This window comes from Oryctolagus cuniculus, chromosome 9 (genome assembly GCF_964237555.1).
Source record: "Oryctolagus cuniculus chromosome 9, mOryCun1.1, whole genome shotgun sequence".
NCBI lineage: Eukaryota > Metazoa > Chordata > Mammalia > Lagomorpha > Leporidae > Oryctolagus > Oryctolagus cuniculus.
Genome location: NC_091440.1, coordinates 62,950,436 through 62,973,971, shown reverse-complemented (window position 1 = coordinate 62,973,971; position 23,536 = coordinate 62,950,436). Strand labels below are relative to the sequence as shown.

At 47.5% G+C, this 23,536-nt stretch overlaps 2 protein-coding genes across 4 annotated transcripts in view; one reads left to right on the top strand and one right to left on the bottom strand.

Annotated features, from left to right (window-relative positions):
• Positions 1-4,039, bottom strand: part of LOC138843792 (E3 ubiquitin-protein ligase synoviolin-like) — a 32,641-nt gene extending 28,602 nt beyond the window's left edge. Inside the window, exon 1 of the mRNA XM_070048769.1 lies at positions 3,145-4,039. Within this exon, the coding sequence (XP_069904870.1) occupies positions 3,145-3,573 (429 nt within the window). The 5' untranslated portion in view covers positions 3,574-4,039. The remainder of the gene's footprint in view (positions 1-3,144) is intronic.
• Positions 3,223-23,536, top strand: part of ENOX1 (ecto-NOX disulfide-thiol exchanger 1) — a 603,118-nt gene continuing 582,804 nt past the window's right edge. For 2 of the 3 annotated variants that reach the window (XM_051850654.2, XM_051850652.2), the window contains exon 1: positions 3,223-3,360. The gene's annotated coding sequence lies outside the window, so the exon portion shown is untranslated. The remainder of the gene's footprint in view (positions 3,361-23,536) is intronic. The other variant, XM_070048766.1, reaches the window with a different exon arrangement.

Below are 23,536 nucleotides of genomic sequence, written 5' to 3'. Positions count from 1 at the left end.
CCTTGAGACTGCTGCTTGTTCCAGAGCTACAGGCTGCATTGAGGTGGCACTTTGTCTCTAGCTGCAGGTCAAGGTGTTTTTCATCATTTGAAACTCTAATGGACTAAGTGATCTGGGACCTAATTATGGGGTAACTCATCTGTAGCCTTATGCATGCTCACAATCACTAAACTCAATTACAGAACTTCAGCTAACGGTTTCTGCCTTCTTCCTTGAAAGAATTTGGGGCAATCGGCTCCCAGCATGAGAAGTTGACTTTGGAATTCATGGTACATCTCACAGCCTAAATGTACCAGTCTTCAGAGGTAGAATTCTTTTGCTTTTTATTTAGGCTGACAGAATCAATTAATCAGATGTGATCAAATCAGTTTAAAATGTTTCTCCGCACACCCCACCCCTTTACAATCCTGTGTTTTAGAGAAGTTAATGTGTGACTAGTTTATTGCACTGCTGCAGATTGAAAAAAAAGCAGTTATGCTAAAGAGCATTCCCTTTTAAGGAAGAAAAATAGGATCTTTAGGAAGATGATACTGATTCTCAGTCCAACTGATAATAACATATGACAACAAATCTCTCAGCTATACATTGTCCTATTATCTAGTATTTAAGTAGCACAAGAATTACAGGTTGATAATGTTTTAATGCTAGTTGCTTCTCCAAACTTTTAAGTGGGTCAGAAATAATGTATACTCTGTGCATGGACCTCTTAAGTTTTTGCACCAAAATAATCTGTTAAATCCATTTTCCCATGAACTTTTTGAAGGACCCTAATATCTTACATTGTTTCTCTTTTCATTGTTTACTTTTAAGTGTCTATTAAACAAATAGTGTCTTTAAATGAATACAAATTAAGAGTGCTCTACTCCTCCATTCTTATTGTTGGCTTCCCACGAATGTATTTATTTTTACAAATAAAAGACCAGACAGCTCCCTTTGCTGGTCATCAGAGAAATTACAGCTGTGTTACATTCTCTCATCCCACGGAATTATACAAGGATTTGGAAAGCCAGTGACATGCTAAAAGCCGCTTTCTAAGGAAAACAAGGCTTCCTGCGTATCTTGGAATTCTGATGCATATCCATTCCATAACTTGGCTGTCAGAGGTCCATTCTGAGCACCAGATTTTCTACTCCTTCTCCAAGTTTTCAAGCTTCCTTTCAAGTAAAAATTGGAAATATCTAAGCTTTCAACCTAACCAAAACACACACACACACACACACACACACTCCAATATCACAACAAATGTCTCCTAAGAAGACGGTAAATTGAGTGACATACAGAAATCATTTTCAGGGACCCCCACTACAGAGCACACGGCAGCACTCAAATAAATCCATTTGAATCTTCACATTATTTCAGTTATATGTCACAGCTGTGATACCATGGGCAGAGAGGGAAGCAGCCGGCAGAAGTCTGAGCTCAAAGGAGTGGAAACGTAGCATGGAGTGTAACACTGCGGACTTTCCCTTTCCAAGACCACTGCACATATACCCAGGTTGAAGAAGGAAGACGCGGTGCTGGCAGGGCGAGCAGTCTGGCTGCCCCCGTATGTGATGACCCGTGTCTGGGGAAGGGCTGCTTTAGACAAGGGACAAGATTCTAGAAACATGCATTTCTCCTAAAAATTCTTTTCCTGGTCCTCTGGTCCCAAAGAGGGAGCAAAACTTTCGAATGAATGCTGATAGTCACATTTTGAGACGATGGGCCGCCCCCTCCCCAACCCCCACCCACCCGGGGTCAAAATGAAGCAGAGTTTCCCCTTCTGACATCCAGGCACCCAGCCTAGCCCCTCGGGGGTCCCTGCCCAGCTCTCTCGGCCAGCCCCTTTTGGTCCCTTTTTTGTACCATGGGTCAGTCTTTCTTTGTTTTCTTTGAACCGGGAAAAACAGCCCAAGTTAAAATCTAGCCAGCCCAGTGTGGTGGCAACGACTTTCCCAGTATCCAAGGCTTTGCCTTCAGGGTATGTGAAGCTGGAAAACCATGTCGTTCATTCAACATTTATGGAGAACACACTATGCACGCAGTACTATGCTAGGTACTGGAGGCCATGAGGATGCAAAACCCAATCTCAGCCTGGAAGATTCTTGCTAGGAAGGATATATCAAGTATCAGCGGGACCTTATCACCCATGGAGGAATTCCTGGGTGAAACAAATTCCACTCGGCATTTAAAACAAGCATGGAGAAACAGGCTAATAGCCCTGGGCATCTTTTAAAGGGCGAGACCTGCTTCCCAAGTTTATCTCTAGGGTATTACGACGTGGCTTTGAGGAAGCCTGGAGTGGGGGCAGGGGAGTTCACGACTTGGATGCTTGCAGTTAGCTGAATTCTAACAAAGAGGAGGCTGGCACTTTTAACTGGGAGGCGGATAACTTTGAGGAAAAGTGGCTTCCAAGAAGGAGGGGGAAAAAATTAAAAAAGGACAGATTCCACCTGGAGTGGGGAGCCCGCCCTCGACCGCAGGCGGTGAGGTCCCGGCGGCTCCCCTGGCCGCCTGCGCCCAGGCCAGGCAGTGGGCTGCGCTCGGCCCCATTCCACCGCCCACCCCACGCCCGCTCCAGACTGGGGTCGGCCACGTGCGCCTGGGCTCCCCGCTGGGGCCGTTAGGGACCCCAAGGCCTCCAAGGTCGCCATAGCAACCGTGGGGTTTCCTCCCCAGCTCTCGTCTCCCGGCGCCCAGGGGAGAAGTCTGGACGGCGGCGGCCGTGGCGGGAGCGAGCGGCCTCGGCTCCTCCCTAGAGGTGGCGGCGCGATCGTGGGCTGCGGGCGCCACCTCTGCTGCATCGGTGGCTGCGCGCTCCGCTCGACTCGGGCCGGCCCCGATCCCGCCGCGCTGCCTTCGCCTCCGCCGCCGCCGGCCGGCAGCTTTCTTCCAGCGAGACCGGCGTTCGATCCTCCCCCCACCCCCAGCTTTACGGATTTCCGGGGGCGAAGAATTTTGCCTCGGTCCCTGCCAGCATCCCTCGGCCTCTCTCCCCCTCCCCTCAGACTCCCCCACCCCGTGGGCGCGCGCGCGCGCGCGCACACACACCCTCACACACACACTCACACTCGCAGGCGCGCGTGCGCACGCCCGCGCGCCCCGAGCCGCGGAGTCTCCAGCGCCCCTCGGCAGATCCCCTCTCCCGGGCGCGCCGCTACTCACACAGGCTTCCAGCCGCCACGGGGCGTCCTCTGTCTGCAGCAGCGGCGGCCGAGGGGACGGCGGCCGCAGCCCGGCCCGTCGCGCAGCTTCGTGCCCGGGACAGACTCCGGGAGAAGCCGAGGAGGAGGAGGACGCCGAGGCTAGGAGGAGCCGTGCCGCGCCCGGCGCCCGGCTCCGCGCGGCAGGCTGCCTTGGTTCCCCGGACCGCGGCCCCAGGTGAGCAGCTCCGGGGCCCGCAGCATGCCCCCCGATTGTCCGGGCTCGGAGCGAGGGGCTCCCCGCCTCTGGCCCCCCACCCCACCCCACCCCGGCACCGGGACGGAGGCTTGGAGGGGAGTGGGCGAGGGGGGAGGGGAGCGGAGCTAGAGGTGAGGCTGGTCGGGAGGGGTACGTGGAACCTGCGGGGCAGCCCGCTCTCACACCCCGCATCTTCCCTCTCCGGACCCCAGCTGGAGCCCGGTGACTTTTCCCAGCCCGGGGGTTCCCGGCGCCCCCCGACAGCTCCTCGGCGGCGCTTTCCCGGCTGCCCGCCAGCCGGTGCCGGCTCCGGGCTCGGTGCCCGCCGCGCGCCAGCCGCCTCCCCTGCACCTTGGACAGCGCCGCCCCCGGCACCCCGTCCTGCGCTCGCCGGCCCCCTCCCCTCCTCTTTGAAGGCTGTCGCCTGCCTCCCTGCCTCCAGGACCGGCGCTCTGGTGCAGACTGTAAACTTTCCGGTCTGCTCCGGCTACTATTGTTTTTATTTGTAAGTGTCCCCTCGCACGGGGCACTCGGACACCTTGCACAGGTCTTGCTCGGCAGGAGCGCGCCCCGGCCCGTCTAGCCCCAGGCACCGGAGGCTTGGGGTTAGCTGGACTCGGAGCCTGCCGGGGTGCAGAGCCCGCGGCTGCACGCCCGCCGGCTCCCCGCCTCTCCCGACACGTGCGCGCCTCCCACGGACGCGGCCCCTCCCCGACCACCCCACGTCCTCCCCTTGCACGGCCACGGCTACCCCATAGGTTGGACACCCGGGGCTCGCGGGTCCTGATTGGCTGAGGGCGCAGCCCCGCCCCCTTTCGGAGGGGGGTGGTTCTGGAGTGTTGTGGTTGTCATCCCGCGGCGAGCACATGGGGGAAGTGGGGTCGGCCCGACAGGGGGCGAAGCCTAGCGGGGTGGGATCCCCGCGTCCCCCTGTGTGTGGCCATCAGCTACTCTCCTTACACTGGAGGACACACCTGGGCTTTCTCTTTTTCTTTCCCTCCCTCAATTTTTCACTGCTGTTAACATTAAAAAACAAAATAAAAAACCCAAACCTGGCGTCTAACCGTAATTTTATGAAGCTTGTATTTGGTCTGTGGTAGTGGTTTTTTAAAAAAAGATCTCGGAGAATGCGGGAAGCAAGTGCGTAAGAGGGGGTTTCGTGGCAAACTGGGCTGAGATTTGAGTCTGGTAGTTTGGAGGGTGCTTAAGGGCTCTGAGGAGGGTGGGGAAAGGGGCAGCAAGATGGGTTCTTGGCGGAGAGACACAGGTGAGAAGGCAGGAGGTCGCTTGTAGGGTGAGGTGTGAAGGAGACGCCCGGGCGGACGCTCGGGCCAGGTGGGTGCGTTTGCGTGAAAACACCTGTGTCCGGGAACGTGGTTATTTAGTTCAGTATTAGCACACGTTCCTTTTGCTAGCACCGCCCTTTTGAGAGGAGACTTTATAGTAACAACGTCTGTCCGCATCATGGATAGTGCTTTTTCCAGTTTCTTGTAATAAACAGATTTGCAAGTGGTAATGAATTTCCAAAAGTGAAAAGTCCCCTCTAGTGGGACGCATTCAATAGTTAACGTGCTTTTGAGATATTGTGAGGAAAGACAGATGAGCCCTGCGTGAAATCCAGAGATTGTTCTGACATTATTTAGGGCCTTTGCAGAAATATATATGTGTATTTAAATGGTCCTGATTTCTCTTCATTTCAAGGCCTGATTGCCTCTGGCGTCTTCCAGCTTTAATTCCTTCAGGCTGTTTTGATGTTGTGTCTGTACATCTAAGAATATTGTAATTCTTATCTTTAGAAGCCTTGTCAATGCAAAACAAACAGCCACTGATGCAAGTTAATGTTGACAACTTTATATTGAGTACACTGTGTGCTATTTTATTTGTAAACTGGAGAAATATGCAACAGTAACATAGCACGACTGTTATTCCCCAGGGACCCATAACAAAACAAAGTGGGGAATCACATGAGGCTATTCCAGGGAGAACAATTCAATTACTTTAAAGACGAATACATTTTAAGATTCTTGGGTGTAAACAGCAGCCCTATTTGAATTCTCTCTCTACATGCTGGTAGCGCATCATATCAAGTAAAACAGCATATTAAGTATGTTGGATGATTTCAAAGTAGATGGTAAAGGCTCTCCAGTTATTATGTTTATGTAAGCCGACAGAATTATTCTACTGACTGCAGGACTTCATGTTCCAGGGACACTATTTGAAACATCTGACAAATTGGAAATTATTGCTATTGTTAGGAGAAATAATCCTACATTTTTGTTTCTCTGGTTCATGCCTTGATTTCCCCCAGGGGTTAGTATTCCAGTTGTAGGCCTATGAAGTTTAGATGGGCTTATAGGTAGAGAGATTTGTATAATTACAGGTACACAAATGCATTTATGCAAAATATCTGCACTTATGTCAGCACACCGTTATATATTTACACACATAATTTTAGGATTCATTCAATGCGTTTGTTCATATATATGCTATTGTTACGCTTAGATTTTTCCCCCTTATTTCTTGTCCAAAAGGTGGCCCTGTTTTAAACTGTAGAAAGCATTATCACCAGTAGAATTGGCCAATAGATCATGGAAACAGACAATAGTATTTTGTTGCCTGGCAACCACCTACTGTGAATGAAAAACAAAGCCCTGACAGCTGCTTCCACATCCTGATACTCATACTGTAGCTCAGGCATTGCAGCCCTCCAAATGAGACAGGTCTAAGTTTCATGTGTGGAAGGTGAAGCTGTTTCTTTTTTTTCTTGGATGTTTTAAAAAGAATAGTAACGTTTTTATTCTGATAAGAATAACGTTGTTATTGCGGGATGACATGAAGCCTCTAACTTCAGTTGCCCTCTTCAGGCTAGAATCAACTGAAAATTTCAAGATTGGGTGGAGTGTTTAGATCCTTCTCATTCTTCCCTTTTAGTTACTAAACATTGTAAGCCCATTCTCTGCTGCCATCAGGTGCTGGTAGGATATTGCACAACTTGAGTTCTCTGAGATACCTTAAATGGATGACAGGACTTTGCTGCTGGGAGGGAAGCAGAGGGGGCTGCTCTGACCTAACCCTTTCATTTTAAGAGACACTGAGGGGCCGGCACCGTGGCTCAATAGGCTAATCCTACACCGGGTTCTAGTCCCGGTCGGGGTGCCGGATTCTGTCCCGGTTGCCCCTCTTCCAGGCCAGCTCTCTGCTGTGGCTGGGAGTGCAGTGGAGGATGGCCCAAGTGCTTGGGCCCTGCACCCCATGGGAGACCAGGAGAAGCACCTGACTCCTGCCTTTGGATCAGCGCGGTGCGCCGGCTGCAGCGGCCATTGGAGGGTGAACCAATGGCAAAAGGAAGACCTTTCTCTCTGTCTCTCTCTCACTGTCCACTCTGCCTGTCCAAAAAAAAAAAAAAAAAAAGACACTGAGGCAGAGTGAGGAGAGTGAGGTGATGGGACTCCACCTGCGTGACAGAGCCAGGCTCAGGATGTCTTCCCCTGGCAACTCTTGAGCCTTTCTACCCTACTTTCCTCCTGGAAGTATTCTTTGTTTTATATGCACATAAAGTTTATAACCCAGTTTTTTTTTTTTTTTTATCTCAACATGGATCTTTAAAAAACGAGAGTAAAAATTTAATTTTGGTAAACTGGTTTTAAATGTATGCGGTGTATTCTGCTTTCAACCTCCAAAAGTCTCTTGACTCCCACCTCATTCCCAGAACGAGGACACCCACTCCCTTGCTTTGCTAGTGTTCATAGTTTTGGATAACCTTTAATATAATTTCTTATTCTCTGTGTGAATTTATAACTGGGATGAGATTGAAGATGGTGTTGATCGGTTGGTATGCCTGCAAGACTTTAAACATTGTATCTAATTAGCCAGTCATTTGTTACAGTCCCCTGTCCTTTGACACAATAGACAGATTGTTGGTGTAGTGATCTGGGCTCCTTAAAACAGGTGGCACACACTGGGCTGCAGGATTCTGGCTGCAGTCTTTCATCACAGCCTTGCCAAAGGTGTTACCCGCCGCCTATTAGTAGAGGGTGAGTCATCTGTCTCTGAGAGAGAGCAGTGCAGGTTGTTTCTTGATTCTAAAATGATAAATAGATTATTGGGTGGCAAACTTGGAGCACATATGCACTATTGAAGCATTTCTTCTAAACTCAGGAAATGTATCCTGTATGTGATGCATTTCCAGGTTCCTCATGTAATTTTAATAAGTCTACTCCATTGTTTATGAGTCATGACAAAAGCAAGCACTTAACTTTAACGGAACACCTTAAGTAGATAAACCTGGAGAAACAGTGTAGCGAATAGTATTAAGTACCCCTGAAGAGCCGTTTTCACCAGAAAAGATGCACAATGGCAGATTTGTAGGGGGCAGTAAATTGATTTACAGCATGTTTAATCTAGTTTTAGAAGCCTGCTATTAACATCTAGCTAAAAGGGTTTTCAAACAACAGTTTGGCAGGTTTCAGGGTAACTCACTGTACTCACTGTCTGGATGTAGTGTGCCATTTGTTCAGGAAAAGTACATGTTCAGGACCTCTCGAATTGATGTTAATTTCAAGGGTGCATAGTGGGATGTTAAATATTCTGTGGTTTATACATTTAATGCACTGGACTCTTGGAACTCAATTAACTTCCCTCCCCTATTATCATTTACAAGATAATGTGTGTTTATGTGTATGTATAAAAAGATACATAATACCTGCACATTCTTTGTTTCTGCTCTTTTCATCCTTGTGATGGAAAACTAAAGGGCCTGATTTTTTTTTTTTAATATGGCAAAGAGGACCTTAAACAAGAGATATTTACGTTTTCAATTTTCGTATGTCAGCTTCTGCTGTTATAACCTGTAAACTCTCACCTACCTATATAGAATGATTGCTAAGAACAAGCAAACAAATGAATATATGAGCAGCATCTGTGAGCAGCTTCCCGTTTGCTACCTTCCATGCTAGCTGGAAAAGCGTGTTTCCTCTTTCTGAGACTCACTACCACTCACATCACATCCACATAGAATTTCATGTCCTGTAGGTTTTTATTTTAAGGTTAGACAGGAAAGTATTTGGGTGAACTCTGCATCATAGTTTTAAAGTAAAGATGATGTATTCAGATATTCAGAAACGTAGTAGCAAAGGAAGATTTAAAGGGAATTATTCCCTTTTGGAAATTTTCACAGTTATGCTGACAGTGTAACCCATGGCACCTAAAACAGTGCCCAGTACCTACAGCACAGTTTGGCATGTGGTAGGCACTCTGTATATATATTTTGTGAATTAATGTACCTTCCCTCCCTCTTTGTGTAATATTGAAAACATACCAGCCTTTGTGCAAATAAAGTATAGAGGATGAAGACAAAATTACTGTAGTTTGTAATTATTTCTTTCTAAAAACTCCAAAATAGCTAACCTAGTGATATTTCGGAGCATATTTCTTGTCAGTGTAGACAGTTATACCAGGGCTATTGATTTTCCCCAAATACAGCCATCCTAAGTATAGAATAGCTCTCTAATAGCCCACAGCAGCATAACAAAGATTATAGCAGCAAGTCCAAAGGAATACTTTATTTAGTTGGTGCTGGAGGGTGAAGTTTGCTAGCCCCGGTGTAATTATCCAGGCTGGCGTGTGGCCAAGGTGCTGTGGCTAACATCCCCAGCAGTGGGAGAAAAGCCCCCGGTAAGGTCTTTAATGACTGAGTGGCCGGAACCTCTGCTTTGGTTGCGATTGCCAGAGAGCATCGGGCAAGCCTCAGAAGCCATCATGCACCTGTGGGACAGAACCCAAAGGTGCCATCAGGGCCCACAGCCAAAGGAGGAAGTCGTAGTCCTCAGCGTCAGTGCCACTGAAGCAAACCTGTCTCCTAATCTTGCTGCCGTCTTCATGAAGTAGATGGGGAGAGGTCGTGTCTTTGAGACTGCCCTGGCAGGATCCCAAGGTAGGTAAAATCTGACATACTCATACTGCCTCTTCCTCTTACTGCACACCTGAGGTGGATCAACCTTAAACCAAAAACCTGGAAAAATTTTTGAGTGTCAATGAAATAATACAAGTAGGAAATTCCGCATCTGACGTTATCAACTTTTGTCTCCTGGTCCCAAGCATTTTGGATAAATTAAGGCAATGAACCTGTATTATTCTGGAAGGATTCCTGAGTTTCTTGTGTATATCAGATATTCAGTACATAAAATGTTCACGGAAAGTGCATATTATGAAAAATGTATTTGAAAATTTTAAAAAAGTTAGTGTCAAAATAAATTTTTAATTCCATTTGCCCACATAACATTTTAAAATACCCTCATGTATTTAATTATAATAGTGGAATTGTACGTACTGTTTTTAACAGATAGGGAAGATTACTTTATGGTGATTTTATTTAGGGAACTTTTAAATATCATTTAAATAATACCATACTATAGGCATTTTTGTTTGGAGATTATTTCTTTAATTTTTATTGAACATTTATTATATGAATGGTAGTGTATTTGGCTATGGGGATCATAAAGATTCTTTTTGAAAAAGTTTATTCATTTTTACTTATTTGAAAGGCAGAAGAGCAGAGACACGGGAGGGGGCATGTGACAGGAAATCTATATTTTCCATCTATTGGTTCACTCTACATACTCACACAACACAGCGCTGAGCCTTGCTGAAGTCAGGAGCCAATGACTCCATCCCTGCCTCCCATGTGGGTGTCAAAGACTCACACGGGAAGAGCCAGCACCTGCTGCTTCCCAGGAGCGTTAGCAGGGAGGTGCTCATGGCAGAGAACATTGTGTTTGCAGGAAGTGCCCACATTCTGTGTGGTTTGACAGGTGTTGGGGTCAGTTGGTCTAGAGAGCAGAGCAGAAGACAGATCAGGGAGGACCTGGTAGGGTCCACCAAAGATTTTTTATGTTGCCAGTTTTTCTTAAATCTGCTCATTTATAGGAGTCCCATGAGATGCTTGTCATAATACTGATTTCTGAGTCTCATCTATGACCCACCAAAATTGCAATCCTAAGGGCTGTGGCCTGGTGGTCATTTCTGTAGTCCTATGACCTGACACCCCCTGCTCCAGTATGTGTCTGCCAGCCTCTCCTGTTCTCCCTGGAGGGGTTTCTCTCCCACAAGTATGGCAGCTTGGTGGCATGTTGTAGTTAATCCTCACAAGGGCAGGCCTCAGACAGTGACAGAAGACAGGAGGTGATAACTCTTGCATGCTCAACCCTCAGGCACAATAGCTTGATGCATTTGCTACACTGTGTCCCAGGGTCCCCCACAGCTCAGCCTGCTGGCCGCTGCTGCTTTAGCGACTGCCTCCCTTCCCCTCTTCTCTCCCAGCACTTCCTAGGATCCACTCCCAAACAAATAACTGGTGATTGAGTTCGGTTTCAAGGTCTGCTTCAGGGGGTATTCTTTAAGATATGCAAAATAGGGAACTACAGAAGGATAAGGTGAGGGTGTAAGAGGCGGGCATTGGATACAGCGGTTACGCTGCCACTTGGATCCCAAATCAAGGGTGTCTGACTTGAGCCCCAGCTCCTCTGTTTCTGATCCAGCTGCTTTCTAGCATACACACTGGGAGCCAGCCCCTGACCAGTAATTGGGTTCCTGTCACCCACGTGGGAGACCCAGATTGGGTTCCAGCCTCTTGCTGTTTTAAAGGCGTGAACCCATGGATAGAAGATTTCTGTCTCTGTGACCTTCAAATAAAATGAAAATAAGTGAATTTTTTAGAAAGGATGAGGGTATTGCTGCTTTAGATTTGTTGTCTAGAAAGATCACTCTAGCAGATGTAGAAAATGGATTAATGACAGAGGAGCTGGGGGCTCGGGGATCGGCTGGGAAGCAGCACTGCTCGGCCAATAAGGAGAACTTACGCTAAGGAGGTGACCTGGCAGGTAGAGATGCAGGAAGGGACTCGAGATGGATTTGGATGGAAAGTTGTCTGGAAGAAGTCAGCACGGGCTAGAAGCCTGGGGAGTGTGGTCACTTAGCTCACTGCCTGTCTCCAAATGAGCTTGCAGTCAGTCCTTCTCCCTGCCCCATTGCCCGCCTCTGCCCATTAGACTTGGCACCATGCAAGGATTGGGGATCCTTTGTCTTGCCTGTAATCTTAGTCAGGCTTCCTAGAGTTAAGTAGTATAATTCCTGGGCATAAATAAAAGACGAAGGAAAGATAAATTGAAGAATATAAATAATTCACCATCAGATCATTAAAGGAAGAAAGTTACATTTTCCAGGAAGGATTTGTAGAGTTGTAGAGGAGGAGAGTTGGGGAGCTATCTATGATTCATGGCCATTTTGTGATGAATAGTGATTTTTCCCCTTGCTCTTGGCCAAGAGGTGATTTTCATCCTCCGTCAGTTTCTGGAAGACCTGGCGTGACTCTTGATGCACTTATATCTATTGTTTTCCTTGCTGTTCCGATAGCCTATATTTTAGCTAAGTGAATGAGTGGCGGCTGGGGGTGGGGGGTAAGGCTCGTTTTTTCCCTCTTGTTCTGTCATACAGCCAGGCTTTTGACTGCAGTTTTCCCCTACTGATTCTTAAGTCACCAGCTCCCAACAGAGAGCCAGGGGCACAGAGAGTGGGAGAAAGCAAGCATCAGGCCACAGAGAGAGTAGTTTTGAATTAAATGCTTCATTATGTAATGAACAGGTTAAAGCTTGTTAGATGATATGAAGTAAGATAAAGGAGCCTTCTAATTGTCCCAAGAATGAATACTAATATTCTAGCTCTGTCTGTAATCAGAGATGTGAATGGTGAACCAAGAGCAAGCCGACACCATCACATTTTAGCCGAAGTAGTACCAAGTCAATGACAAAAGAAAGACCAAATTATGAGAAATTGTCAGATGGGCCCACAAAGAGCCTCCCTGGCTTCGCTTCACAGGGAGAACAAAGAATCACGGTGGCAGAAACACTGAGCATGCGAACGTGGGAGAGGCCGGGGACGTGATGGGTGAAGTACCAGGGGAAGGAAGACGCCTTGTGAAGTTAGGATGCTACGCACGTATTTGTGGCATTTCCAGTTATGCTTTTTATTTGGAGGTCATCATTGGTTGACATCTAGTTGTAAGGAATACTGTAGAGAGAGCCTGTGTACCCTTTACCCAGTTCCTGCCAGGGTAACGCCCTGTGAACCTGGAGTGCAGAATTACAGCCAGGACACTGACGTCTGTACAGTCTACCCAGCTGTTCAGACTCCCTCATGTCTACTTGAACTCATTTGTGTGTGTATTTACTTTTATGTGATATTTAAAGAATGTAAAAAAAGCAGAGCTTTTTCATTCTGCAATGAAAGAAAGAAAAAAGGAAAGGAAAAGAAAGGAAGGGAAGGGAAGGGGGGAGGGGAGGGGAGGGGGAGGAAAGGAGGAGGGAGGAAGGAAAGAAGGTAGGTCACCTGCTTGGACAAATCCTGATTTCTTTGTATCTGCAGTCAGGTAAGTACAGCCTGCGTTCCTCAACCTCCTTTCAACACTGATTTCTACAGAGCAGCCCCGGAGCCACCCACATGTGACCGGAAGGTCAGCAGTCCACGCCACAAGCCAGAGCTTCCATATTCCTCATTTGTGACGCCTGCATGACAATAAGCAGAGCTTTTGGAAGCATGGCTTCGTAATAGAAGTGTGCTCGTTCTAGCTCACCAGGACTCCCCCTGCCGCAGCAGCACGCCCATCCTCCCCTCCTGCGCTGGGGGCAGTATTCCCTGCCCTTCCCTCCTGCTCTCCCTGTCTGTACCTTGCAGGCTGCCCGCTCACTGTGTTCAGCTCTTGGGAGGCAGTGGGGAGAAAGGGCAGGGAACAGGGCAGAGCCAGGTACTCTTTTCTGTTCCCTGGCTTCAGGCAGTCTTCCTGGGGTGGGAGTCCCTGGCTGTAGCACAGCACCTGTTCGAGGGACCCTCCTACACAGGTTAGGGTTGCTCACCAGTGACCTTGGCCCAGGACTGCAGCAACACCACACGTGCTCATATCTGTCAAGCCTGGGGGAAGTAGTGGCTTCCTGATGCTGCTAATCTTGGAACCACCTCACTCTCCGGTGTTAGGCTTTCTGCGCCTCCATCCCCTGAGTACCAAGTCTCTGTATTGAATTTCCTCAGTGGAAAATACTTGAAGAGATTTCTGTTTTCCGACTTCGACATTTCCCAGTTTCTCAAAGCATGGAAATGTCATAAATCTGATGAGGTTTTTCTCATGTGACGTTCTGGTTTCTTCCACTGCAAGAATCTTGTTAGCTGCATCTGAGGTGGAAGATATCCGTGGGGCGGGCACTTGGTGTAGTGGTTCAGACGTCACTGCGGTGCCTGCCTCCCACCCTGGAGGGCCCAGTCCTGGCTCTGTATTTATAGGTATCTGTAGTTATAGTCTGAGCCTTGCCACTGGGCATCTCATACCCTTCCTGAGTTTTCATTCCCTCCTAGCTGCTGGTGTTCCAGACTTCGCTTTCTCTTTGTCACATTTATTTGACGTTTCGGCATTTTCCCTCCAATGCCTTTTTTTATTCTGTCCTTCAACCCCTTGCTTGCTAACCTTCCCTATCTTACTTTCCGCCAGTCATTGTTCCTGACCTCATCGCTGTGTGTAATAGCCTTCAGATATTACCGTACTGGTATCCTGACTCACTCCTGAATGTACTTCGGGTTACAGGTCAAACCTCTGCTTACATCAGGGTTTGCTTTTGCTGGCACTTCACTTTCCTGCGTACAGGTGCGTGTCCCGTGCATTTCCAGCCCCCTCCATCTCGTCGCCTGTAGAAGTGTGTGTGCTTCTGCAACAGTGGTAGGAAGGTTAACACGGATGCCTTGGGAGGAAAGGAATGTCTTTGAGTATAAAGCAGATTAAGAAGGTGAGTCAGAGGAAGCAGAGCAGTGGCCACCTTGGTAGTCACACACACTGCCGTAAGGAAGGGGACATGAAGGAGCAGTTTGGGATCCTTAGCGATGACGCTGGGGCAGTGTGGTGCTGCTCAGGCTGCACCTGTGTTGGATCACAGTCTTGGTCTTTGCTACTCCAGCAGTCCTATAATGGCCTCCTCCCTTCCCCTGCTTCCCAGGCAAGCACAAGGGATCGAGGGAAGGAGTCTCCATCAAGAAAACGCTTTAGAGGTGTCTTCAACTAAGACACTCCAAAGGGCACACAAAGCACCGGACTGTAGGTGCTCTGTCTGCAGATGGCAGGAGGAAGTTAACTTTGAGCAGAGCAGCACACACTGGGCATGCTCTTAAAATGAACAGGAGTGAAAATTACTGGACGCGAGGCCTGGGAAAATTCAAAGTGTTGGTAGAGGAAGAATTTAAGTATTGAAAAATTAGCCTGGGGCCAGTGCTTGTGGCTTAGCAGGTAAGGCCGCTGCCTGCAGTGCCGGCATCCCATATGGACACCGGTTCTAGTCCTGGCTGCTCTACTTCTGCTCTGCTATGGGCTGGGAAAGCAGTAGAAGATGGCCCAAGTCCTTGGGCCCCTGCACCCATTTGATAGACCGGAAGAAGCTTCTGGCTCCTGGCTTTCGGTTGGCCTACCTATGGCTATTGTGGCCATTTGGGGGCTGGACTAGCAGATGGAAGACTTGATCTCCATCTCTCTCTGCTTCTGCCTCTCTCTGGCTCTGCATTTCAAATAAATAAATAAATCTTAAAAAAGAAAGAAAAATAGCCTGTGGCCTGAGTAATGAATGTCCTCAAGCGCTGCTGTTCTGCTGCCCCTGCAGTGGGAGCTGGGCTGGGGCACGCACTTGTGAATGGATGGATCTTTCTGGAACCTGCCTGTAAGGCTGCTCGCTTGCCTGTGCTCTCCAGAGTCATCAGTGTTAGTGAGTGCTGGGCTGGAGAGTGGCAGATTAGGTGGCTCTGGGTGAGATGACAATGAAAGAGAAATGAGCTGATTTTAAAGGGGCATACGCTTGGCTGGTGCCGCGGCTCACTAGGCTAATCCTCTGCCTGCGGCGCTGGCACCCCAGGTTCTAGTCTCGGTTGGGGCGCCAGATTCTGTCCTGGTTGCTCCCCTTCCAGTCCAGCTCTCTGCTGTGGCCAGGGAAGGCAGTGGAGGATGGCCCAAGTGCTTGGGCCCTGCACCCACATGGGAGACCAGGAGGAAGCACCTGGCTCCTGGCTTTGGATCGGCGCAGCACTGGCTGTAGTGGCCATTTGGGGGGTGAACCAACAGAAGGAAGACCTTTCTCTCTGTCTCTCTCTCTCACTGTCTAACTCTGTCAAAAAAAAGGGGGGGGGATACGCTTGAAGGCAAGTAATTAAAACATACTTCAGTGTCTTGGAAAAATTAGCATTCTAGTGAATACAGTGCAAGACTAGAAAAAATATCACTTGCACACCTGTCATCACCGAAGAACCCTTGGTTTAGTAGCAAAACACCAATCACACCTGCTCTTTGGTGAGCATGTCCTCTATTTTTGATTTCTGTTCACCTCTCAGAACTGCCTGACCCTAGGGTCCTTCGTGTCCTGCTAGTACTCCGTGCACTACCCTTCAGGAAGGTCGTACCTGTGCCAGGGCAGCTCTCGGTGTTGGTGACATCTTGCACAGCCTGGTCTGCTGCCCGTTTCAGGTGCATCTTTCTGTAGAGATGCACTCCTGCTTCTTCCCTGACTCCTCAGTGATGTGGAGAGGCATGGAGAGAGAGCTTTTTAATGGAGTTTTCTTAAATGCGCATTTGGGACTGGATTCTGTGGAGTAACACGGTGCAGGTGCTGTGCACGTTAGAGAAGCTGTTTCCTGTGCGTTTGTTGGTGCCCATTCTATTATGTTGAGTTGACTTTAAGGAGTTTCTGATTTTCCTCACCTCGTTATTAAGGGAATCATTTGGACATGTATGTATTTTTAAGTCTTATAGCACAGTGACCAATCTTGATATGCATTTTCTAGAAGAGATGAAAGTTTACTGGATAGTCATTGTGCCAGATGAATATGTATTTCTTGTGCCAACTTCACACTAGTTGCTGGGAGCACAGTGGTGAATGAAATAATCACCATTCTTGTCCTCCTAGGGGTCCACGGTTTACTGGAAAGGGCGTTAAACAAACACAAAAGTAATTATGGAATTGGAACTCATGAGAAGTACTTGGAAAGACCAGGTGTTTCTGAAAGGGCACAGTGTGGGTGAAGTCATGGGAGGCTTGGATGAGAGAATTTTTTTTTAAATTTCTTAAGGGTGAGTTAAATTTCTTAAGGGTAATTGGGTGGAGAGGCCCATGTATGATACCCAAATGTGAGGAAAAGTGTGACTTTTAAAGCTGAAAAATGGCCAGTGCGGCTGGAGGGCAGATGAGAGTGGACAGAGCTGAGAATGAGGTTGCTGAGATGCGGGTAGGGCCACACTGCAGACTTTGGACTTTTGCTAAAGTGCAATGCGGAGGGATGGAGGGTTTTTGTTTGCTTTCCTTTTGTTAAAAAAAAAATAGATGAAATTCACATACCATAACATGAACTGCTCTGAAGTGAACAATCAGTGGCTTTGGTACATTTACAATGTGGTGCAACTGCCATCCGTATCTTTTCTGAAACATTTTTATCACCCTCAATGCACGGTTTCCATGACCCGTCAAGCAGCTATGGAAAGGGTTTTAAAAATTTTTTTTTTTATTTATTTACTTGACAGGTAGAGTTATAGACAGTGAGAGAGAGACAGAGACAGAGAGAAAGGTCTTCCATCCGTTGGTTCACTCCCCAAATGGTCACTACGGCCGGCGCTGTGCCGATCCAAAGCCAGGAGCCAGGTGCTTCTTCCTAGTCTCCCATGCGGGTGCAGGGCCCAAGTACTTGGGCCATCCTCCATTGCCCTCCAGGCCACAGCAGAGAGCTGGACTGGAAGAGGAGCAACCGGGACCAGAACCCGGCGCCCATATGGGATTCTGGTGTCGCAGGTGGAGGATTAACCAAGTGAGCCACGGCACCGGCATGGAAAGATTTTAAGGACAGTGATGTGCCCTGATTTGTAGTCTATCAGATCTTTCTGGTAAGTTTCTGGAGAAGGGATTGGCGAGGACAAGACTAGAACCAAGGAAACCAACTTGGAAATTAGGAGCATTGTCAAGTCCTTGGACAGGGGGTGGTGACTTCCTAGACAAGAGACCAGAGTAGGGCCCATGAACAGGAAGAGTAGAATGAGCCCAAGTAGGGTCCAATAATCAGGTGGATGATCTATAAGCGACCTAGTAGCCTTGGAATTATCTGCAGCACTTTTTCCCAAGGAGTGATCCCTACCCGGTACAGATGTATCTGGGATGTGTGTCAGCAATGGGGCTCCTTAGGCCCACCTCAAGTTACTCACATAGAAGGACTGAGGACGTTTGTGCTGGACTTGTAAGGACTTGTATTGGAGCTGGGGTTGGAAAACTCATTACCATCTTCTTTCCCATTCTGATACCTTTTAAGAGCTAAGGCTGCTAATAGTCCATCTAGGTGGGAGTGCATTAGAACCAGACACAGAGTAGACAAATAGATAACCTGGTGCGTGCTTGTAATTTTGAGTGGTAGGGGTGCCTTTGGGGGATGCAACCTTAAAAGTCAAATACCTAATATAGGCAATATGAACAAGTGTTTATTTTCTATTCTTTTCTGTCTCGGAATACTGTAACTCCCCCAGAATTGAACAGGGACTAATGGTGAGTAATGGCATTATCATGAAGTAGAGCATAAGTGCAGTAGAATGATTTATTTTTTTAAATATTTATTTATTTATTTGAAAGTCAGAGTTACACAGAGAGAGAGAGAAAGAGGCAGAAAGAGAAAGAGAGAGGTCTTCATCTGCTGGTTCACTCCCCAGATTGCTGCAATAGCCGGAGCAGTACTGATCTGAAGCCAGGAGCCAGGATCTTCTTCTAGGTCTCCCATGCGGGTGCAGGGGCCTAAGGACTTGGGTCATCCTCCACTGATTTCCCAGGCTGTAGCAGAGAGCTGGATCAGAAGTGGAGCAACTGGGTCTCCAACCGGTGCCCATATGGGTTGCCGGCGCTTCAGGCCAGGGCATTAACCCACTGCGCCACAGCACCGGCCCCCAGTATAGTGATTTATTATAAATGAAACATAGCAGCTGGAAATTAACTTGTAAAACCAAGCATCTTGGCATCTTTGCAGTTACTTTATGACTGTAAGTTTTCTATTACTTTAAAGAGATGTTCACATCAATGGTCCAATTTTAGAAGTCAGAGTTTTAGAAAATTGTAGTTTGTTTTTTGTTTTTTTTTTTGTTTGTTTGTTTGTTTGTTTGTTTTGTTTTTGGTGGAGGGGATCCTACAAGTCACAGTAAGACTCACCAAGAAACAAATCAAGATTTTATCTTTGACTTCTGTTTTCTGCTTGTCTTTAATGAGTTTTGCTCACTCAGGGCTACCTGTTAGATCGGTCAGTTTCAGCCTGAATCTGTAGCACTCAGATGTTTCTACCCCACTGCTGTTCAGGAATCTTTAAAACAAACAAGCATTTTACCGAGATACAGTATCTATACCAAGAAGTGCATGTCAGGGTACAGATAAGTGAGGTTTTTGTCCTTTGATCACATTCATAACGAACACCTAAATTAAGAAAAAAACATTACAGAAATCTATTAAATAATCTCCCTCCCCAAATTTATGTAAGATCTTTAGCTATAGTTTTTGTTTGGAAAGGGGTCACGGAAAAGATCTACTCCTCTGGTTTGCTTGCAACCATTCCCTTGGGAGAGCACGAAGTGAGTCAAGTGAGACTGTGCTGCTGAGGGTAGGCGCGGGCCTGGGGGATTTACTTCCGCGAGGAGAGGCTGTGCACGTGCGGCAGCCCCTGCTAACCCACCTATCCCTTCCAGACACAACAGCACGCCCGCGCGGCCACCCCTCTGCGCGTTCCGGTGGCCTCAGGGGCCCCGCCCTCCCTGGGGCAGCTGTGTCCTTGCTCTGCCCAAGCCTCTCCCCCATGAGGATTCCCAGGACCTTTGCAGGAAGCCAAGATTTTCGTTTCTAAGAGGAGACGCATCCTTCTGATGAATGTTGTTTCCACTCTTCTAGAAAGACTGTTCGGGATCTCTGTCTGTGTTTCCCTTTCAGCATGTATAAATTCAGGTTTCAAAGTGGCTTTATTGCATCATCATGGAATTTTATAATGAAATAATATTTTGAGTGCCTGGCTAGTTTCTTTGATTTTGTTTCCTCTGGAACACTTCAGTTTGGAGAGAGAGATGAAGCAAAGCTGTCCATTTATTTTACACTGAAGAGAGAATCAGTAAATAGCCAGGTTTTTTTTTTTTTTTTAAGCTCAATTTCCCCTTCATGCCACACACACACAAATGCATGTACAACTGCAAGCACTATATAGAAGGAGAAAAAAAACAAAAGTAAAACTCCTTAGAAATCCTGTAAGAATCATTGCTGACATTTTAGTAGCATTATCCCAGGCAAATATCTGAGTTTCTGTGTCTGCATTTGTGTATGTGTGTGTGGTTCACATATAAGCACTATGTATAGATAGAATTCTAAATAGGTTGCTTTTCTGTATGTGCTACTTGGTTATCTCTTACTTTTTTCCTAATAACTTGTAGTAGGCATCTTTCCATATGTATATGTATATGTGTGTGTATTTAGTGTACATAGTTAATGACTGAATATCTTTAATAGGTGCCTTTCATTATAAGTAAGACAATTCCCAGGGCAAACTAGCAGCAACAAGAACAACATATTGGGGGCTGGCGCTGTGGCGTAGGAAGTTAAACCTCCACCTGTAGGGTCAGGATCCCATACAGGCACCAGTTTGGGTCCTGGCTGATCTGCTTCCAATCCAGTTCCTTGCTGATGGCCTAGGAAAGCAGCAGAAGATGGCCAAGTGCTTGGGCTGCTGCACCTACGTACGTGGCCTGGAAGAGGCTCCTGGCTCCTGGTTTCTGATCAGCCCAGCTCTGGCTGTTGCAGCCATTTGGGGAATGGACCAGCTGATGGAAGACTATCTCTCTCTCAAACTCTCAATCTCTTAATCTCTTTCTCTCTCTCTCTTCCTCTCCCCCCCTTTTCTCTCTTCCTTCTCCCCCACTCCCCTTCCTTCTACTCTCTCTGTAAATCTGCCTTTCAAATAAAAATAAATAAATCTTTTTTTAAAAAAGCAACATATTGAAAAATTGAGTTATGGAATTTCATTTTATGACTGCTTTGGGTTTGGGTAGATGTTTCTGCTGATGCATTATTCCTAACTGCAAAAGAGGAGATTCAGAATTCTGTTAGAAAAGACAGGGCAACGCCTTCCCGAGGAGGCAGCGAATGGCATCAGAGTGGACTCTAGGCTTCTGATAGACACTTGCTCCCACGTTTCCATTCTGAAAATCATTGCTGCTCTAAGCATACTTAATGTGCACGATTTTACACCTGTGCAGTTGTCTCACTGGGACAAGTTCTTATTAGAGAAATTGCTGGATCAGGCTGGCGCCGTGGCTCACTTGGCTAATTCTCTGCCTGCAGCACTGGAATCCCATATGGGCACCGGGTTCTAGTCCCGGTTGCTCCTCTTCCAGTCCTGGTTGCTCCTCTTCCAGTCCAGCTCTCTGCTGTGGCCCGGGAAGGCAGTGGAGGATGGCCCAAGTGCTTGGGCGCCTGCACCCCATGGGAGACCAAGAAGAAGCACCTGGCTCCTGGCTTCAGATTGGTGTAGCTCCGACTGTAGTGGCCATTTTGGAGGGTGAACCAAAGGAAGGAAGACCTTTCTCTTTGTCTCTCCCTCTCACTGTAATTCTACCTGTCAAATAAATAAAAATTAAAAAAAAAATTGCTGGGTCAAAAGATGCCCATTTTACATTTTAATAGTCACAAGGTATCTAAGTTATAAAACCACACTGTTGCCAATTATATTATGTTGGTGTCCCTCAACTGCTTGTTGTGAGGATCTGGCTTTTAGTCTCTGAATCTTTAAGTGGAGGCTTTAGGATTGAAGTGGCGTTTCAGGTGTTAACAGTTTCTCTGAGCAAGACAAATTGGAAGTGACATCACTTGCAGTTAATCACAGCTTCTGGGATGTTAAAATGTTTCACCAGGAAAGAGAAGAGAAAAAGATGGAATGTATTCTACCAGCTGCAAGCCTGGTGCTTGGTGGGTGTTGGCCCAGAGATTGGCTTTTCAGGAGCCCCTGAGTGCTCACCTGTGTCTTGTTGGTATAGCTGGCCCTGCAGTCACTCTGTTGCTATCTGCATCCTCATTCCAAGATGTGACATAAAAACCAGTGAGGCATAATTGGAAATGCCAGGAACTGGTGGCCGTTCATGCATTTACTCTGTACTCTCAACGATAGGTTTTTCTGAAATTCTTGCAGTTGAATGTAGTGAGAAAAAATAACTTGGAAGTCAGTGATTCCTGGGAGGGTAGGACCCTGTGTGCCTTGTCACCCTTTAGAGGTGGTGGTTGGGGACACTTGCTGTAAGGATGTACTTTCAGGGACCCGATGGCACATAGGTGCCCTTCTCCAGGGAAGCCTTTATTCATGCGAGAGAAATGGAGATTTGAATGGAATCCTAGCAGGAGATCTCAGACTTAATGTCTTTTGGAAATTTTCAGGCAAGGCTGCTTAGGCCATCCTATTTGATCTTCATGCCAATCTATTTATTTAAACAACTAGAGAAGACCAAAATCTAGAGTAAGTAACTCTTCACTGTCATAGGTGGTAAGTGGAAGAAGCCAGACATTTGGACCCTTTCTTCTACCGTGTGATATCCCATGATGCTCCTCTTCAAAATACAAGCTATAGATAGCAAAGTTCTTTTTTAACTGCTGATACAGAAGAAGGAATGCAGTGTTGAGTATTGAAATTGAGATAAGGCTTTGAGGAGATTCACCTAATAGTTGTAAATGATAAGAATGACCCTAAGTGTACATGACTCCAGTGAGGTTCATAACTTAGACAGAAAACAAGAAAGTTGGATGAACAGTGACAAAGAGAAGAGACTCTGCAGGAGGCACATGGAGAGGGGCCAGTTGGTAGAAATAGACAAGACAGAGTGCTATGGCGCATTGCTATGCTTTGAAGCCATAAATATGCTAAATACATAAATATGCTAAATACATTATTCTCAAATAGTAACCAATCATGATTGTCAAATTAGAAATGCCTATTATGGAAAGGTGCACATGACAGAAAATTTGATTACACAGTAGAGATGTTGGGGTTGGGACCAGTGTCATGGTGCAGTAGGATAATCCTCCACCTGCAGTGCCGGCATCCCATATGGGCGCTGGTTCTAGTCCCTGCTGCTCCTCTTCCAATCCAGCTCTCTGTGGCCTGGGAAAGCAGTAGAAGATGGCCCAAGTACTTGGGCCCTGCACCCGCTCACTAGGCTAATCCTCTGCCTGTGGCACTGGCACCTCAGGTTCTAGTCCCAGTTGGGGCACCGGATTCTGTCCCGGTTGCCCCTCTTCCAATCCAGCTCTCCGCTGTGGCCCAGGAAGGCAGTGGAGGATGGCCCAAGTCCTTGGGCCCTGCACCCGCATGGGAGACCAGGAGAAGCACCTGGCTCCTGGCTTTGGATCGGCGCAGCACTGGCTGTAGCGGCCATTTGGGGGGTGAACCAATGGAAGGAAGACTTGTCTCTCTCTCACTGTCTAACTCTGCCTGTTAAAAACAACAACAACAACAAACTTTCCTTAAAAAAGGAAAACAAAGAACAATGTAAACGAAAGCACCACGTTGTCAGAGTGAATGTGTATGCCTTGAAAAGGGAATGTGAAGGTCTAGAGTCCTTAGTGGAGAAAGATGAAGGCTTGAACTCTCTGGAGTTAGGTAGCACAGGGCCAGTTTCGCTGACGTTAAGAACAGGAAAGAGTTCTTTGTGGACCTGGGCCAAAAGAAGGGCCCTGGCTCTCTCTGGCTCTCTCCGGCTCTCTCCAGCTCTCTTCAGCTCTCTCCAGCCTCTCCCTGTAATTGCTGGAGGCCAGGTGGAGCTGGAGGGCCCTGCCAGAGTGAGTGGTCCTAGCGAGGCTCATATCGCATCTGGCAGCAAGAGTATTGCTCCCCTCAGGCTCTGGCGTCTGTGGCATCTGCCAGTGGACATCTGATGAGGAGCCATGGGGGAGCGAGCAGGGCTTTGGCTGGGGCCCAGCTGTTTGTGGCAGCCCCTGCTCCCCGCAGGTGCTGGGGTGGGAGCCGAGTGCTTTCTCCCCCACTGCTGCTCTAATGAGCCCATTACAGAATATCTGCAGAGATCTCTTTAGTCACCTTTGTT